The sequence below is a fragment of the Dermacentor silvarum genome, chromosome 1 (genome assembly GCF_013339745.2).
Source record: "Dermacentor silvarum isolate Dsil-2018 chromosome 1, BIME_Dsil_1.4, whole genome shotgun sequence".
Taxonomy (NCBI): Eukaryota; Metazoa; Arthropoda; class Arachnida; order Ixodida; family Ixodidae; genus Dermacentor; species Dermacentor silvarum.
Window position 1 is genome coordinate 136172301 of NC_051154.1, and position 19674 is coordinate 136191974.

The 19674-nt window shown below is 47.5% G+C and overlaps 1 protein-coding gene across 1 annotated transcript in view; it reads right to left on the reverse strand.

Annotated features, from left to right (window-relative positions):
* The window catches only part of LOC119436082 (adenylate cyclase type 2), a 650431-nt gene that overhangs the window by 37635 nt on the left and 593122 nt on the right, over positions 1-19674 (reverse strand). The window contains exons 9-10 of the mRNA XM_037702828.2: positions 16857-16989; positions 15801-15956 (exon numbers count right to left, since the gene is read on the reverse strand). Of these exons, the coding sequence (XP_037558756.1) occupies positions 15801-15956; positions 16857-16989 (289 nt within the window). The remainder of the gene's footprint in view (positions 1-15800; positions 15957-16856; positions 16990-19674) is intronic.

Consider the following 19674-nt stretch of genomic DNA (forward strand, 5'->3'; position numbering starts at 1 on the left):
GTTGCGCGAACATTTATTTATATTGCAGTTAAGACTTAGTACGTGAATGTTCGCACATGTGTTTATTAGTCCAGTTGTGTGATTTTTGACAACTTTCTGAGGACAACTATCATGTAAGAGAAGAGGAGTAGCCGGCGCCACATATAGGCACCAACCTCTCCTTAAATACATTTATTAAAAAAAAAAAACCCTGGTCGCAGGTTGCTGCGCCTGATTGTGAGCTCTAAAGGCTAGGTACTTGCGCTGGTTGTTCAAAGCGTTCATGAATGTAATTTGCCTTTACGGAACATTGTGTCTTAATATTATGCGCACACAAAACTCAAGCATCTATCCTTAAGCCTTGGGAAATATCTGTGCACGCGTCCTCATTCACCGTTCGTGCGCATTTCCTTTAAGTATTCCTGCAATTATGTTTGAGTACCAGGAAGCCTATGTACTTTCTGTTAATGCGAAGCTCTTCGTCGTGACACGCTTAATATTCCGAGTCTGGAAAGCACCAGCAATATAACATTACGCTTCCATGCTTCCCTGCGAGCAATATACGACGACGTGAAACACGTCAAGGAATCCAATTTGCCGATGTCATTGAAGCATACCATGTGGGTGGCATCTTTTCTTACAGAAGCGTATAAGACCGCGACTGCCCTAAGGCGTGCCTTATTACCACGAAGCGAGATAAAAAATACTCATTCACCATACTTGTTCTTGAAAGACGACAGAGACGACAGTGTTTCAAACTGTTTCAAGACTGCAGCTCTTCTGCTCTATTTACGGAACGCGAACGGCGAAAAAGCCGTTTGTTGACTGTGCGCGATACGAAACGCAGAGAGGCAGAATGCACACCGTACGGCGGTGTTCAACAACGCATGCACGCGTCGCGTGATATGTGTACCGAAACAGAAAGATAGGTCGTGGATGCATGTGGTAACAACTAGAAGCAAAAGAAAAGATTGGGCGAGGAAGTCTGTTAGACTGCGAGAACGCGGCTGCCCAAAGAGTTCGCGAGCCTCGATGGCACCTGACAGGCGAGAATAATGAGAACGCGAGGTCCTCGCTGCTCGGTGCAGAGCCTATTCGTCTGGTTGCATCACTCAACAAACATCTGCGCTCGAAGGACCTAGTCACGGAGGCCTGATTTCGGAAAAAAAAAAAAAAAAACGTGATTTGATTTGACAGGACACGAGCGCTCCACGCTTACGCTCATTCCCTCTCTTTGTTCGGAAATTAGTTTTGCTCAACGGAATTGGGAGATGTGAGGAGCATTATTGCAAACACAACCGTCAGAAACGTCTGCAAGAAAGCAATAAAATTGGCGTTCTTCCTAAGCGCGCCAAAAAATCTGCGCGTAGTGGAGTCTAGAGGGTAGTCAACTTATTTAGAATGCGTACAGCTTTTTTTTAGGTTGCGCTTATGAATGACGTTTAATGAAGGAAAGTTGTGCAATCACACAGCTAAACACAACCAGGTTTCATGCAGGTTGAAGTGCGCAGAAAAGACACGACAAAATCACCGCGTGTCCCACCATCCGAGCCTTTCGCGCTGTTTGAACGACGGCAAAGAAATTATGGAAAGAAGTCGCGAGAATCGCTGGCATATGGCGTAGGGCTACGGATTTTAATAATTCGTTACGCGTTGTCTCGTATTACAGCGGACATAGTGAAAGCGGAGACACTGAGCTTTTGTCTCTAAACGAACTTGGCTCAGCCAATGCTAAAACTTATGAATTGGCGTTTTTATTACTTTTTTGTGCACTACGCATATGAAGCACGAAATCCTTATGTTCTCTACTTTATGTAAATTTTCAATGCATTAGGCTTGAATTTCTGTATTTTATTCTCTAAGTCCACCTACAGAGTACAACTGTATACAAGCAATATTATTCCTGGGCTATATTTGGCAACGATTCTTTTTATTTAACATTATTTTAGCCCTTCGTTATTAGCGAATACGAAACCACACCTTCGATAACGCCGGGTTCGACCACTTGCTGCGATGAATGGTAAGAAATGAATAAAACCCGAAGTAAATAATTTTGACAAAGTATACTGCCCCAGTACTGTAGCGCATTTAGTTTATTATACAGGGTGACACCCGTTTGGAGGTATTAATTCCTTCGCAAAGTATGCGATGAAATACACTGGCGTTCCAGTTATTTTTGTGCATAAAACGGCAATTTGTAAAAAAATTCAGAGCCCTTCCACTATGTGAAGCAACGTTAATAGAACCAAATTTGATGCGAAGATGGAAGACCAGCGAAGCTGTCGGTGTTGTTTAATTATATTTAATTTTTTTTAATTTGGTGGTTATGTTAAATCGCTGAAAAGACACGACACATAACTTCGTTGTGTCGCCGCGCGCCGTGTGGTGTATGTGCGAGTGAAAGCGAGTTTAGGTGACTAAATTCACACCACCTTGCACCATCGGCAGCAGCACGTTGGGCCGCTGCGCGTTCGGCTTCTCGTCGCCTTCGCATCCATTCGCGCTGTCGAGCGCGCCGGCGCTTCTTGAAGGCGCGCTCATCCTCTTCGAAGCGAGCGACTCGGGTCTTACCCATACCGAGTCCAAGGGGCAACTGATGACGTCGCTAGGGAAATGGCTATGTCAAGAGAGAATGAGACACAGCTATTGGTTGGTAGACTATTGCGTTTTATTACTGATGTTTCGGCACGCATCGTCATAGACTAGCGTTTGGGTAACATCGTTCATCGCTTCGGCGCATTATTTTTGTCTCTTTAGGTCCCACGTGTGACAAGGTAGTTCAAGGGCACGTTGCAGGTCCCCGAGCCATTGTGCCATTGTGGATATGTGCCATTGAGCTTGGACCCTTTCAGCACTATCACCCGGATCGGCCCACATGACAGGGGTGTGTGCCATTGCGCTTGGACCCTTTCTGCACTATCACCAAGATCGGCCCATCTGAATTGTTGTACACGCCGGTTGGTCTATTACACAGACGCGATCTCCGGAAACCTAGCCCTTAACAGCTTGGCTGTAAAAAAAGTAAGTGGAACGACCGTGCATTTTCATCGCATGTTTGACGGCGCTCATCTCCAAACCGGTGCCATCCTCAGAATTGGTTCCGATAAGCCTTGCAAACTCACTGGCTACAATTCGTAAATTGCAATATGTGCCGTAAAGTAATTAGTTAGGAACATAATGAAATGTCGTTAATTAGTCGATTATGCCCTGGGATTTTTCGTGTGAGTAATGTGCGCCTCTTCGAGAAATCCAGCTCAAGGACTAGAATTATGCTACCAGCTACAGGCAAGTTAAAAATTGTGCATGGTAAAAAGAAACATGGTATATTGCGCATTCTCATCAGGATACGCTTGATGTTCTACTATGCCCAATACTCGTTGTGCTCAATACCCGTTAATTATAACTATTGTAGTGCTTAATTAAATACATTTAAATGATTATTCGTGTTAACTGCCGTCCAGACGCGTGTGTCATGACATTATCTAATCATTCTTTTCATTTTCTATTCTTTTTGCCCTTTGTCTCGAGCTCCCACGACGCCGCGCTGCCGCTGTCTCCGAAATCGGCCACTCAGCGGAGCGGACGATGAGAAATGAGTAGATTCGGACGAATAGAACCTTTACGTAATACGGTTTCTAGTTTGTCCTGTCGGCATATTATTATGGGATGGAGGTTCCATTACCTTGGAATTCAGGACTTCCTCCTTTATATCATTATGCTGAAGATTTCATTATGTTAATAAAATCTGTGGTTTTGATTTGAGTGGTTTTGGAGGGGAGCCCAAAACAACCCACAGAAAAGCGATCAGAACGCAGCGGAAATCAATGACAGTCAATTGGAACTTCCAACGCACGCAACCTGCTTAGCGTACATTGTGCTAAGATGATTAGAATACATTGGAAGTACATTGGAAGGTGATTTAACATTTAGTTGAAGTTTATCAAAGACAATGCGTTCCTGAGTGAGTTAGGGTTGAAAATGGGGGGGGGGCTACGCACGGCACGGCACTACGCACGGCACTCTAGCGTGTCACCCCTCTCGAGTAGTAGGAGCGTCCGACTGCTTAATTTTTTTAATGCACATTCTTCGAGACCGGAAATCATTGTGAAGTATGATGACGTCTTAATTAATTTTAAACACTTTCTAGGGTTTTAGATGCCAAAACTAAGATATGATCATGAGGCACGCCGTGATGCGCGAATAGCGGGCGTAATGGTTACAATATCGGGCTTCTGTGCTAGAGGTCCTCTGTTCAAATCCGCCAGTCCGACAATGTTATATATATATATATATATATATATATATATATAATGTCACGAGACTGCGCGCAATGGGACAAAGACGACGTTGACCACTGGGGTGAAAAAGACGACGATTGAAAAGATTGTCTTTCCGCCATCTTGGCGGTGCTACAGCTCGCTGTAAATAGTTTGTAAATCTATTTTCATTTATACTGTTTCCCGTGGTATTTTGGTGGAGGTGCGGGGTACTACTCAAGACGGAACTCCGCAGCAGACGTGTCCTGGCAAGTTCCACCATGTCAACAGGCGGGGATATTGCATCAACCGCAACACCGGCACCCCAGCCAGTGGCCTTGATCCAACCCCGCGACCCTGGCTCTTTTTGCGGCACCGACAACGTCGACGTCGATGATTGGCTTGGGAATTACGAGCTCGTCGCAACGAACAATCGGTGGGACCCGACAGTGACACTCGCCAATGTCGCCTTCTACCTCAGTGGGACAGCGCGCGTCTGGTTTGACATTCACGAAACAGAGCTGATCAGCTGGGATCTATGTAAGCAGAAGCCTCATGACCTATTTGGAAAACCAATTCGCCCCCAGCGCGCCGCTTCGAAAGATCTCTCCTGTCGCGCCCAATCTCCCACACAGTCGTACGTGTCGTACATCCTTGACGTTATCGCCCTTTGCCGCCGAGTTGATGCCACCATGACCGAGGCGGACAAAGTAAGTCACGTCCTGAAAGGCATTGCTGATGATGTTTTCAACTTGCTGGTCTTTAAGGACTGCTCGACCGTTGAAGACATTATCAAGGAATGCCGTCATTTTGAAGCACTGAAGAGTCGCCGCATCGCCCAACCATTCATGCGGCTTCCAAACACGCCTGCTACATCGTCCTGCGCGGACGTTCAGCCGCCAAATCTGCATCCCCCCACCGATAGCCTTGTCCGCATCGTGCGTCGTGAAATTGAGGCGGCGTCGCCACCTTCCTATTTCGCACGCCCTTCCGACGATTCTCGACCGACAGTCTCTTTTAATCCAAGCCGTCGTGAGGGAAGAGCTGGCTAACGTAGGACTCTAGCCTGTTGCCTCCCTTCCTCACCCTCGGGTCAATGCTGTTCTTCCGTCTTACAGAAATACAGCGATGTTGCGCCGCTATCGTGATCCGGCCCAGTGGAGAACCCAGGACGATAAGCCCATATGGTTTCATTGCCACGGCGTTGGACATATTTCCCGTCACTGCCGGTATCGCCAACCTTCCTCCCCTCGCTCATTTTTTGACATTCGCCGCGACGACAATCGGCCCCTGCAGTTTCCCGCTCGTAACAACTCACCGCTCCGAGACGCTCCTGCACCAAAAAAGAGCTCCAGCCGTTCACCTTCTCCGCACGATCGTCGTTCCCGGTCACCTATACCCCGCCGCTATTCATCGCTGCATCCGTCTGGCCGCTTTTCCCAGGAAAACTGAGCAATGCAGTTCCCGGAGGTGACGCTGCATTGGACCCACGACCTCCAAAGCCTCTTTTAACCTTGACCACGCACGACAACCAACTTGCTGTAGAAGTGGATGGCCTACCCGTTACTGCCCTTATCGACACCGGCGCACATATTCGTACCATGAGCTCTGATCTCCGTGAACGCTTAAACATAGTGCTACCACCTCCAGAGTCCCGCCTTGTGCGTGTCGCTGACGGCGGAACTCCGGCCGTGCTGGGAATGTGCACTGCACGCGTGAGCGTCGCTGGCCGCCACATTTCCGTATTGTTTCATGTTCTTCACCACTGCCCTCATGACGTAATCCTTGGAATTTCTTGACTGACCACTCCGCTGTAATTGACTGCTCGGCCGGTGTCGTTGAACTTGACTTCCACGCTTCACCAGACGTTCCTGACGCAGTCCAGAGCCAGCTCTCTTGTGCCGAGTTTGTTCGTTTGCCGCCCCAAGCACTCACCTGTATTGTCGCTGTATCCTGCCCCAGTGTACCGGATGGTGACTATGTGGTTACTCCGTCTACCAGTGTCCGTTTGTGGCACAACGTTTCTTTCCCCACACTGTAGTGACTGTTGCGACCAACCAGACTTGGCTGCCCCTCTTGAACTTCGGACTCTGTCCTCGAGTTCTACCCCAAGACATAGTTTTGATCACTCTATCGCCATCAGATGAGTGCCAGATTTCATCACTGACACCTGATCCTACGTCAGCAATTTTGTCCACCGACGCGCCCACTTCTCCGTCGGTACAGAGCTATATCACAAAGATGATTGCCCCGGACCTTCTGCCCTCTCAAGTAGATGACCTCGGTCATTTGCTCGTCACATACTCCGACATCTTCGACTTTGACGGACGTCCCTTAGGTCAAACCTCTCTTGTCAAACATCGCATACATACTGGCGATGCGCCTCCGATTCACCGGTGACCTTATCGCGAGTCACCATTCGAGCGCCAAGTTATTCAACAAGAGGTTGACAAGATGCTTTCAAAAGGCATCATTGAGCCATCCGCGAGTCCATGGGCTTCCCCTATTATCTTAGTTAAAACGTAAGACAACAGGTGGCGATTCTGCGTTGATTATCGGCATCTCAATAAGATCCCCAAAAAGGATGTCTATCCTCTTCCACGAATTGATATATATATATATATATATATATATATATATATATATAGAGAGAGAGAGAGAGAGAGAGAGAGACAGAGAGAGAGAGAGCGAGAGATAGCGCTAGCGCCCCTAAGGTCAACTTTAGTACGCATACATAAGTACCCAAGAAAGTGGACGGGAAAACGGCGCCGCGGTAGCTCAACTGGTAAGAGCATCACACGCGTAATGCAAGGACGTGGGTATCCCACCTGCGGCCAGTTGTTTTTTCGTCCACTTGCGGGCTCTGATCTTCACGACAAGTCCAAGTGGGACGCCCTACTGCAAAGCGCGGACTTTACGCATCAACGACAGGCCGTCCAGAGGGCCCGCGACGTCGCCGAGAGTCACCAGCTCCCGGTTCCGTCATGGGCGGAGCCACCAACTTGATTGGGGTGCCTTCGGCTCCCCCAATCTTTTTCCTCAGGACCTTTTAATAAAGTTCTTGTCAACTGTCAACTTTTATTTAGTTATAATTTCTACACTTCAATTAAATAAACAAGTAAGTGCCCCTATGCTTTCCTTGTTGACATTGTTGGCATCCTGTGGTGACATATATATATATATATATATATATATATATATATATATGAACGAGAAGAAAGGGAACCGAGGGGCCCGATTATTATTAATCATATCATAAGAAGCCAACAAACAATGACACCAAGGACAATAGGGGGCATTACTTGTACTAATTGAATTAAAGAAACGATAAATTAATGGACAATGAAAATGGATGATCCACGTCATCCACTTTCTGGGGTATTTATGTTTTACAACTAGAACTATCTCTGGGAGTGTTAGCCAGCGCCACTGATCACCCCTAAGAATCGGTGCCCCAGGACGCACAGATTCTTAGGGGTGATCATTGATCGAGACCTTAGCAGGAGTCCCAATGTGGCCTACCTGAAGAAACGCCTAACTGCCATTTCACACGTTTTCAAATTTCTTGGAGGGAAAACGTGAGGAACGTCAGTACACTGATGTTACATCTCTACAGGGCGCTGTTTCTCGGATATCTGAGGTACAGCTTACTTGTACTGAGCAATACCTGCAGAAGTAACATCCGAACAATTGAGAGTGCTGAGGCGCAGGCACTCAGCGTTTGTCTTGGATTTCCGCGCTGCACATCGACAGCGGAAACAATTGTGATAGCTCAAGATTACCCAGTCACAACTGATATGACATTGGAAGTGCTCAGAGCACACATCAGCCACATTGCCTGCGCCCCTTTCCATCACCTCGCCGCATTGCCGAAAGACTAGCCCAGTGCTTCCTTTTACCAGGAGATATTTGCGTACCGTGACTGCCTCCCTCGAGATTATACGCCTGCCGAGAGGCAGCTATCACCTCCTTGGTGTTTGGCTTGCCCACAACTTCAACTCTCGGCACCAGGGATTCGAACGAACGCAGGACTCTCGTCGCCAGCTCTCAAGCAGCTATCTCTACTCATGCTGCACCAGACATACAAGGACCATTTTCACATTTACACTGATGACTCGACAACTCTTGACGGACCTACAGGGGCTGTGACCTTCCCCGAAAAAACCGTGGCCATTCAGTTTAAAACTTCTCACCGGACAACGTCGACTGCTGCGGAGCTTGCTGCACTTCGCATGATTCATGAAGATATAGAACGAAGATGGAGCATATTTACCGATTCGAAGGCAGCCCTGCATTGTCCGCTATATCCGCTCTACGTCGTGGACCACAAGACTAACTTGTGCTGGAAATAAGGCAGATATATCACCAACTAGCTGAAAAAGGACATGACATCAATTTTCAGTGGCTCCCTGGCCACTGCGGCATCATGGGCAACGAACAGGCCGATGAAGCTGCTAGGAGGGCTCACGAAAATGCTGCGAAGGAATCCATCCCGCTATCAAGAACCAATGCAACAATAAGGCTTCGCATACTGGCGCGTGATGCCACACGATCCATGTGGAACAGACCAGGTTTCCGGCATACTTGACTGCATCGCCTAGACCATCCCTCCGACTACGCATTCCATCTGCACTATCCCGAATCGAGACAACTGTTCTCTGCCGACTGTGGCTTGGAGTATCTTTCACGAATGCTTTCGCTTGCCGCATCGGAACGACTGACAGTGCAGCCTGTGATGGTTGGGGCAGCGAGGAAACAATCGAACATATCCTGTGTCAGTGTCCCCGCTACAGCTCCCAGAAACAGTCGCTCGTGGCGGCGTTGGCACGCCTCCACGACCGGCCGCTTTCTAAGCAGACGATCTTGGAAAGCCGGCTGATGCGGTCTTCACACCAGAAGGCGACGAAGGCGCTACTGCGGTTCCTTCGGTGAAGCAACCTGTTTGAACGACTGTCACACTACTGAGATTCTTTGTGTGTGTATGTGTGTCACACACACATAATTTGCGATCGCTCAGCTAACGAATACGCACCTTAAATATTATGGGGTTTTATGTGCCAAAACCACGATCTGATTATGAGGCAAGCCGTAGTGGGGGACTTTGGAAAATTTGGACCACCTGGGGTTCTTTAACGTGCACCTAAATCTAAGTACACGGGTGTCTTCGCATTTCGCCCCCATCGAAATGCGGCCGCCGTAGCCGGGATTCGATCCCGTGACCTCGTGCTTACCAGCCCACACCATAGCCACTAAGCAACCACGGCGGGTGAATACGCAGCTTGAGCGCTTAAAAGAAACCTCCTATAACTCGCGCACGTTTAAACGGTTGCGAGGCACTCAGCTGTCTCTGTGAGAAAACGTCCATTCTAGTAAGTGCGCATGGTGCCTCCCTAGGTTTCCCGCATATAGCAGGAATTTAAGGTGTAAAAGACGAACGTTTTATGCTTTGCGTCACGTTTGTGGGCGCTTTTCAGGCTTTCTTGCATGCCCCCTGTCAGTTGCTGAAGCTTGTATTTTTCCTTTTTGAACACAGCAGGGGATGATAGATAAGCCCGCGAATAAATTTAGATAATTGCGTTTTCTTAACACGGCCGAAGAAATTAAACAAAGGGAAGGAGGCGTATAATGAAGGCAGCTGTGCTCCATAAGTGCGAACAGAGAAAGTAATCCGCCTGGCGACGGAGTTTCTTCTCTAAAGCGCGCTATTCTGCGGGAGGCGACCGAAGGGAATTGCGCAAACCAAGCGGGAAATTCCCAGGCAAGAGTGACGCCTGTCACGCTTAGCCGACCGAACAAACGAGACCGGAAAGAAAGAGCTCGTCCGCTAGCCGGCTCGGCGCCATAGACACGCGTGGGCCCCGCGTGAAGAAAAAGAAAGGAATAGACAAAGGTCCGGCAAAAACAACAACGAAAGAAAAGAAAGAAAAAGTAAACACAGGAAAGGCACCGTGCCGGAGTATACTGGGGTGAGGGTTGAAGAAGGCGCGGAAAGGCGCGAACGCTTCCTCTGTCCGGAGCTCGGCGGCCGAGTTTTTCGGGAAAGCCGCTCACGCGTCGGATTTCCCGTGAGAGGCGGAAATGAGGAATCTCTTGATTCTGGCGGGGACATTCTCTCGGCCCCGTCTCGCAGATGGACCGTGTCTCCGCTATTTCCTTCGCGCTTGTCCCCCAGGTCTCCGCTGAGCGCACGTGCAGATACAGCGGCTATCACGCCGCCGAGCCTCGCAAAGGCGAGTCGCGGCGACGGAAATTACGGACCTGAGCTGCGGCCGATAACCCTTGAGACCCGACGGCTTCGCAGCAGAACACCTGTCTGAAGGAAAGAGTGAAGGAGGGCAGGGCGTGCACGCCACGATAACCTGGCCACCGCGCTCTCGTCCGCAGTCCGACTGCCGACGACCCCTGGGCAGCCTGTCAATGACCCCCCGCCAGCAGGAAGTATGGAACTTCAATTGATCAGAGAAAAGTTGAGTACGATTTCGCAAATAAAGTATCGGAACTGAAATACTGAGTGTCAAGTGTGCATCGCACGTGCAGGAATACCTTACGCTCACGTCGTTGAATCAGAGTTTTACAGCGTAAGCTGTTATGGGCTCATTCCAATAACCGTTTCGGTTGGCGATGGTGTCCGCCTCCGCCACCGGTGTCCGTAACCGCTATCGCCGGAAATGAGAAAAAAAAAAAGTACCCAGTTCCCGCCGGTATCAAACCCGGGCACGCTACGCGGGAGTCAGATACTCTTCCACTGAGCCACGCAAGCGCTTGTTTCACGCAGCGGAAAAATGCCCTATAATCGCGCCCTAGCGCGCGCGAGGAGACACGATGATCATGATAATGATTTGATTGCATCCACTGTGAAACAGGGCTGTTAGAAATAATCACCTAGCCTGCTTGATTACATTAGGTATGTTATACATGTTTTTATCTGGCATTTTTGTATACATTTGCCTAATCTTTTTTTTTCTGCTTTCAAAATGTGCATTGTGCCGCTACCTGTGACTGTAAGAGATCCGGTCGTATCAATCTCTTCCATGCTTTCTTTTTCACCAATACACGCGATGTGACATGTGCGCCGCGTAGCGTCGATACGTGCACATTTTGCATTGCAGTTGCATATTATTACACCAGGTAGAACGCCATGTAGCAGATGCGTAACGGTACAAGGCAGGAGGTTTAAGGAAGAAAAATAATTTTAGGGAGTTGTATACATGAATGCTAGAAAAAATATATATTGTGTACCTGATTAATTCAAGCGGGCTAGGTGACTGTTTGTCACCGTCCCGTTTCAAAAGAAATGCCATTATATCATAATCATCATCATTGGCATCGTATCGTGCCATTTGACACACCATGTGACATGCTTGCCGCGTAGCTTGGATACGCGCAAAATTTACTTCGCAGTTTGGTAACATTCCACCACGTGTCCCGACATGTAGCAACTGTATATAGCAGTTGCATGCTCCATGTAGCTGGACCTGCATGGTTAACTCAAGCAGGCTAGGTGACTATTTGTCACCACCCAGTTTTGAAGATGGCAATAAACCATCATCATCATCATCATCATCATCATCAAAAACAACAACGTACCGTGCCACGGGTCAAGGGATGTGAGATGTGCACCACGTATTCTGGAAAGCTCTTCGGTACACGTTAAGGCGCCTCTTCGCAAGGTGCGAATCGCTGCTGAAGAAGCGAATCGCGCGGCTGCAACCAGGCATCGTCGGGCTCAGCAGACTGCTGTGCAGAGATTAGCACAAGCCGCAGCTCGCCGTCGACGCTGGGTGGACAGTTCAGATCTGATCGTTTTCGTGAAAACGAGGCGAAGAGACTTAGCCGCGAAGACCCTGTTGTGCGTGGGGCCGAAGTTGGAGCTACTCTTGAGCCGCTCCTCCAGCTTACGCTGTGACTGCGCTGCGTGTGCCGCGCAGGCCTGTGACTTTTTGATGGATCGTGAGGGCGGGAAGGCTTTCCGCGTGACATCCGCGTCAGGGGCTGCGTTCTGTGTGCGTGGCGCGTGGGAAACGTTTTTTTTTTTTTTGGGGGGGGGGGGGGTCGCTCAGTGTTGCTATGCCTGAGGTGTAGTTGTCTTCATTAACCTATTAAGCATGACCTTTTTTGGAGGAACATGACTAAAACAAGCCATGTGATGTGTAAATTTAAAAATAAAAAGACATTTGAACTGGACGAAGCGCGACCCATCCCACAAAAGTGCTAATTTCTTGAAAAACCGTAGCGCCCAGCTCTGTATTTGTTTTACCTGTGTTTCTCGCGCTATACTCCACGTTCTTTCTTTCTCTCGCTTTCTTTCTTTTTCTCTATTTCTTTCTCTATTTCTCCTTCTTTCTCTTTCTCTCTCTCCCAAAGGAAGTTCTGTTGCAATCGTCAGTACAAGGCAACCATATGGTTCCCATAAATGCACGTTTTGCAAGCGTGGGTGTATAGCGCAGTGGTTATATGACGCTCGCCTTCGGACCGTGGGCACCCGAGTTCGAATCCTGCCTTGCCAAAAACGTTCGTTTTAGTTCTTTATTTATATCTCTCGGGCATCGGTGACGTGGATGACGTCACGGCGCATGCGCAGGAGCGGGCAGCTGGCGGGAGCTCGGCGGAGCCGTGTCCAGGTGGCGTCACCTGGGCCGGTATTCTGTAGCGATGCGTTATGGTTTATTCTATACTAGTCTTATCGTACACCGCTCACGGCCGGCTGATCCCGTTCATAACGTGTGCGGACCGTCACTCTGACCACTGACCAAGCGTGAAAAGGCATTAGCATCGGAAAGGTATCGCTACAAAATACCGAGCCAGAAGTAGCACGCGTGCTTTTGTGTTACATAGTGTTTGCAGCCATACTTTAAACAATGAGTGGCTGTACCGGCCGCACACAGATTTTTCCGTTGTCAACGTCACAATTCTCTCCAACTTCGCATTTTTCTTTCCTTCTTTTGTCTTGCCAATACCGCGCCAAACAACTTTTAAAAAGAATCCGCCCCGCGGCAGCCCAGTGGCCATGGCATTGAACCCCCCCCCCCCCCCCCCTTCCTCTCACACACACACACACACACACACACACACACACACACACTACGGCGTGATAATCATATCTTAGTTTTGGCGCATAAAACCCCACAATATTTAAATTTGTCTTATTTGACGGAAGAATGAACAGAAGATACGTCCCCAGCACGAAAACGATGCCGCGAAGCACGAATCGCGCAGGAGGGCGCACCTACGAAGGCAAACGTCACGTGAAATGCACTTCACCGTCAAGACCATATAGGCGGTGTCCCGAGGTCTTTCATAGTGAGATTCTAGTCGCAAAGTTTCATTTCGCCTGATTGTGCAGCCTCCTTTATTTTGCTTTTACTGGCAGTCATAAGAATAGCTTTGAACGTTAGGTGAATAGTTGCACTTCATTCACCTAACGTCCAGGCTTTGCTGCTGGGAAGCTATTGGTTCGAAATAACACGAGGGTGTCAGCTCACTAGTACGTGGAATAGTCTGCTAATAAATCACAGGAAAAAAAGAAAGAACGATAGAAAATAACATTAGGAGCAGGTTTACGAGCAGTTATGTAGACTTGTTCGTATTTGAAATATGTAGAATATTTATGCACAGTGCATATCTATTTCACAAGGATGTAGATCCTAAGTGTAGACAAAACAGATATATAGAAACCGGAAAGGGTTGTTTTAGTGACGTTCGTTGCTTTTCTTCTCAGTAGACAATATTTCGAACGTCTTTTCTGAGCCTAAGTTACGAGCCTGCCAGTGCTTAAACGATGCTATTTGTCATTACGGCTTGCGCTCTAGCCATTAAGGCTCGGTAAAAAATTGGCTTCCCTCTTCTTTCCCTACCCCCTGTTAAGTGTGCTGCGCGTTCATGCGACTCTCTATTTGAGAAAGAAAGCGAAATACTTGCAAGGGCACGCCGAGCTCCTAGTTCGCTTTCACTTTAGTTCGTGAAGGGAGATGCTATGTCCACCGGTGGACATAGCATCCCGGCCGGATTTGGCCGAATCCACATGGCCGGGATGCACTGCTTACAATAAACTATAGACGAACTTTAAAAGGCCACCAGGAATTGATGAGGGGTGCAAGAGGAAATTATTAGGCGCGGGCGAAATATATTGGAAGCATGAAGGTTGGGCGAAAGTTCGTACGCTTTGGTACTCGGCTTTACCCGCCGTGATTGCTTAGTGGCTATGGTATTGGGCTGCTAAGCACGAGGTCTGCGGGATCAAATCCTGGCCACGGCGGCCGCATTTCGATGGGGGCGAAATGCGAAAACACCCGTGTACTTCGAGTTAGGTGCACGTTAAAGAACCCCCTGGTGGTACAAAATATTCCGGAGTCCCTCACTACGGCGTGCCTCATAATCAAATCTCGGTTTTTCACGTAAAACCCCAGATTTTTTTTTACTCGGCTTCTTGCTTTAATGTAGTAATGTCAAGCGCATAGGCACGAATTGGCAGCTCCCGCAAAAAAAATAATATTAAAAAGAATAAAAGATAAGGGGACGATCCTCGCGGTATTTTTACTACATGTTACTCGTCATGGTGGCTTTTAGCTGTATTTATACGGCCGACGAGCGAGGAGTGAAAAAAGCGAAAAATGCAAGCAGGGGAGAGGGAAGGCCCGGGACTGCTATAGCTTGGTAAGCTTGCCGTATAATAACCGACACCGTAATCGAAGACTTCGAAGTAGCTTTGAATGGCCCTGGTAGTTTGTTGCCATCCAAAACATCACTGCACGGACAGTCTAGCACTTGATCTGTATAAAAATGCGGCTGTCCCTATAGTATATTTTCTTATCTTCCTGGAAATCCTATAGCAGGAAATAAGCCATGGTGCACTTTCAACAAGAGAGTTTAGAAAAGCGATTCGCATTTATTCTATTAGAACTACTGGCATTCGTCGATTGACGACGTAGCTAAATTATTGGGCCGAGGGAAATAATTTATTATATATCTATCACAACAACAACATCGAAAGACACATACACCTTTGGCGTCCTTAAGTCATTTAAGTCTTAAGATGACTCCAAGACAACGACGGCCTGATGACGACACTTCGTTGACTTACACTGAAGATACGCCTTCCTAAGACGAACGCTAAAAATACGTGTCACTCTGAAAGCCGCTCTGCAATCTAGCGCGCTTCAGTTTGCCAAAGGTGCCTGTGTCTTCAATAGCAATAAATTATGAATGTGCGGATCATCCCACAATATTTATTGCAAGTTTTCAAATCTCTCTCGGTTCATAGAATTCCTCTACCCGAGCATCTAATCTCCGTTGAGCTGTGCACTGAGTGTAACATTACATTCATATCGATTCCATAAGAGATTGCTGCTTTACGCAGTAAAATAATTCGTTCAAGTAGTGACGTTACCACGATACTGGCACTACGTGAAATTCTGCCCGGTAGTGCAAATATTCTGTGTACATAGGACATGTGAAGAACGCTGCCACAGGTATTTTCTTGTAGAGAACAATTATTCTCTGATTTTGCGCGTTCTCTTGTTGCAGGGGCAGTGCAAGCGGCCTCTGTGACATGCTGGGTGTGCGTACCGTTAGACCGACGTTCTTAGCCAGGGTGGTCTCGGATATGTTGGCGAACGGCTTGTCGGCGCCCCAGCACTCGACGTGCTTGTACATCTTGGAGGTGGACCGATGTCGGTTGCCGTTCTCACGTACCGTATGCGGGCTCTCCTCGGAAGCATCTTTCTGCGAGAAAACGACGCGAAAGAGCGTGACGCATGGTACAATGACGAAGTGCTCTCTGCTTGTGACACTCTATGAACGCAGGTGCCTTCAGCCCACGACAAGAAGCAGGCCGCATGTATAAAATGATTAGTTTAGCCAGAAACATTTTATGTAAAGGAGGGAGCGTTCGGCAGATATAAACTGTAAAGTATTTTACACCCTTTAAAGTGAATAAGGGTGTAGATATGTCCATATCTCACACCCGTACACTATTTTTAGGTGCAAGGGTGTGAGTTAGAGATCGATTTACATCCTTATTCACTTTTAAGGGTGTAAAATACTTTACAGTGCACGCCGCATTCCTGTAACAGTAAGCGAAACCGAGGCATTTTACTGAGGTATACGCACAATCTAGAAAAAGGTTCGGCGTCAGAGCACGGACCCGTTCTGTTGCTCCTCACTGCACCCATGAGTAGTATATCGGCCCACGTGCCGCACTACGGCGTTTTCGGGAGAAAGGCGGCGTTGGTTACGAAAGGCTTAGGGCAGCTTGAGGGTGGAAGGTAGATTGAATCGCGGGCAGGCGCAGCACACAACGACTTGAGTCTATTGTTGTATACTTTGATAGCTTAAGTTGGCTCAACACAATACGGAGTTTCGCGCCCTACAAGGGCGCGAAACTACGTATAGTGCCCCTATGATTCCCTAAATTCAGTTACAGCGACTGGCAGTCATAAAGTCCCCGAAACGTTTAGAGACTCTGATGTTACTTTGAGAAGAACCTTCCGGTACTTGTGGGAAACTTCGAGAGAATTGCAGTGGCACCTGAAGAATCCTTGAGAGCTTCTGTACAACGTTAAGAGGCTAACGTTGCGAGACTACTGTAGACTCGTGAAGCTACCACTAGGCGTGGTTTCTCACCTTCTGTGGGGCGATGAGGAATGTCTCTATCTGGTGCTCGGCGAGGTACTGGTCCCGCTGGTGGCCATTTCCGGGCTCGGTCTCGAACTTCCCGTCCAGCTGGTGGTACGTGGCCTTCGTGATGTGCACGCGCCTGGAGTGGGATTGAGAAATACTCTACATCTCGGGGTCGAATTCACAAATGTTTTCGTTCGTAAGTGCTCGTTTCCATTGGCCAGCCGCTTTCGCTGATTATACGTCCAACGCCACGACTGGCTGGCAGCTTCTCCTACGAACAAATTTAGCGTAAACGCTTTTTTTTGTGTATGCAGGCATTGGGGCGCGAAATCTCCTTAAGATAGGGAAATGGCGCTTGTGTGATAACACTTGGCTGCCTTGCCTCGCGGAAGTCTCATCTATCTCGAACTCCAAGGCTGTCATGTACTATACCATTAACTGTAGCTAAAGAACTGCTTGAAGCTGGGGGTGGCGGCCTTTGGAAGTGTGGGTAAAGTGGTTGCTAAAGGCGAGGGAAATCGTTTGCCGCGGATACCGGTATTGTCTCGCTGAAGGCGGGCACCTGATTGATACATTTATTCATTGATTCATAGCTACGAATATACTCCTTTAACATTATGGTGTTTAACGGCCTGAAGCGTCTAAAGGGCTGCGAGGGTCCGGGATTAATTGCGACAACATGGGATACTGTAATGTGCACCCAAAGCACGGCACACGAGTGTTTATGAATTCCGCACACTTCGCCGAAGAATGCGGACCCCGCGGCCGGGATTTAAAACCCGAGACCTCGTGCCCAGCAGCAAAACACCATGGCCACTGAGCCAGCGCGGTGTGTCATGAGCTAGTCGTTCTTCTGATTTTAGTGGGAGCGATGACGCTCACTACGCCAAGCTGGATCCAGATTCACAAGAGATCTCGTTGCATTTATTTACCCTTATGGCTATGGGAATTACCGAGGGTATCCGTGAAAAAAAAATGTCACATAAACACAAAGACATCAAAAAGTTCGTAAAACGAAACACATGAATGGCTACCTATAAACATGAGTCAAATCAGCAGGTCCTTATGTATTCAAGTTTAACACGAATTTGAATCAGGAATTTCGTAGGCTGAAACTGTTCGTAAGAAGACGCGCCACCTAATCTGGATAGCAAACATGCTATTAGTGAAGTCCACGGGTCAATGCAAAGTAGCTATTTCGGGCGCAAACCTTTTGAGTTCAGCTCCTGCTGAGCCCGAGCCTTGGAGCACACTGAATAATGAGCGCACTTGTGCAATCAGGGGTGCGCACGCAATCTTTGTCAGCTAAAGCGGTTAGTGCTTCAGCTTTTGTGAGTGAACTTGATGCGACGCAATGCTGTCGCTCTTCTCGAGGCTTGTATTCGAGACTAGGAGCAGGCTCCTGCCAAGAAACACTTATTTCAGCTCGTGCGTGGTGTTTTCTTTGCTCGTAACCTAAAAAAGAATATGGTTCGTCGCGCGGCGTGAAATGTTTTGAGTGGAATCCTTGAGCACGTCCTATGTGAAAGCAGCTGTCAGAAGCAGCTGTCTAAGTCAGTAGTCAGAAAACACGCGCAGGCAAGGAGAGGGTGCGTAGGGATTTTTTTATTTTCACTTGTGACAACAAAAAAGAAGGAAAAAAAAACTTCTTCAAAGAAAAAGGATGAATGCACTTGTTTCAGACGTGCGAAACTATTTCAGGCACTTGTTTACTCTCGTGTTTGCTATAAGAGTAATGCACCATTCTACTATATAAATAAGAATTCTTCGTTTCCTTAAAAGGCTAGTTCTAGATTCTTTCAATCTGTAACCCCTACAAAAGTACCTGGCATCGTCACTTACTTGAAAGCTTCAAGAAAGTGTAAATCAAAGACAAAAATTGGCCGGCGCTGTCTCTCAGATTCACGGTAGTTGCCATTCAAATTACATGGTCTTCGAAACAAAACAACGCGTACCCGTGTTGAAAAAGAATCACACGTAGCACTGCGTTCGCTCAAGCGTTATATGCTTACAAAATGGTCATATAATTAAGAAACCTACCAGAAAATGATTATTTCCAGATGTCAGTAATCACCGAATAACTTGAGAAGAACTCCTCCCCCTCCCTTTCTTAGTCACAGAAAAAAAACTTTACGCATTGAAATTGCGTACTTAGACCTCGTCATATGATTAAGCTCGCAATTCCATAATGCTGAGAGAGAGAACCACGGGGACGCAGCCATTTGTTGTGATGCGCGTTCCACTGGACACAAGTCACACTGGCACAGCAGCTCATTCATTCATTCATTCATTCATTCATTCATTCATTCATTCATTCATTCATTCATTCATTCATTCATTCATTCATTACCCTGTCTACATGCGGAAGAGAAGCAGAAGCTACCAGCCGTATATCTTCACGAAAGCATCTGCTTCTACAACAATACCGCACGCAGGCCGTACGTATCGACCAAATCTCTCAAGCTAGTGCAGAAATGAGCCCGTATGTGGCTAGACAGTAGAATTACATTAAAAAAATGCGTACGAAGACCTAGACAGAACACACTCGAAGTGCACTTGCTTACAAAATATAACTGTATAATATAAGAAGAAAAAAGAATACATTTGCTTCGTTTTACAGCTTCGTTCAAACTCAGCATTGTAGACGTGAGAAATGCATACATGGCATATTTGAAACGCCCATAATCTGATCAACGTAGTAATGTAAGCGATTTAGTAATAAAAGCACCTAGTAATTATTTGTTTTCCATTCTTGGTTTTTATTTTCGGCGTTAGCCATGCTGCGTTGACGAAATCCGTAGTGCAAACCGGAAAAGGATGA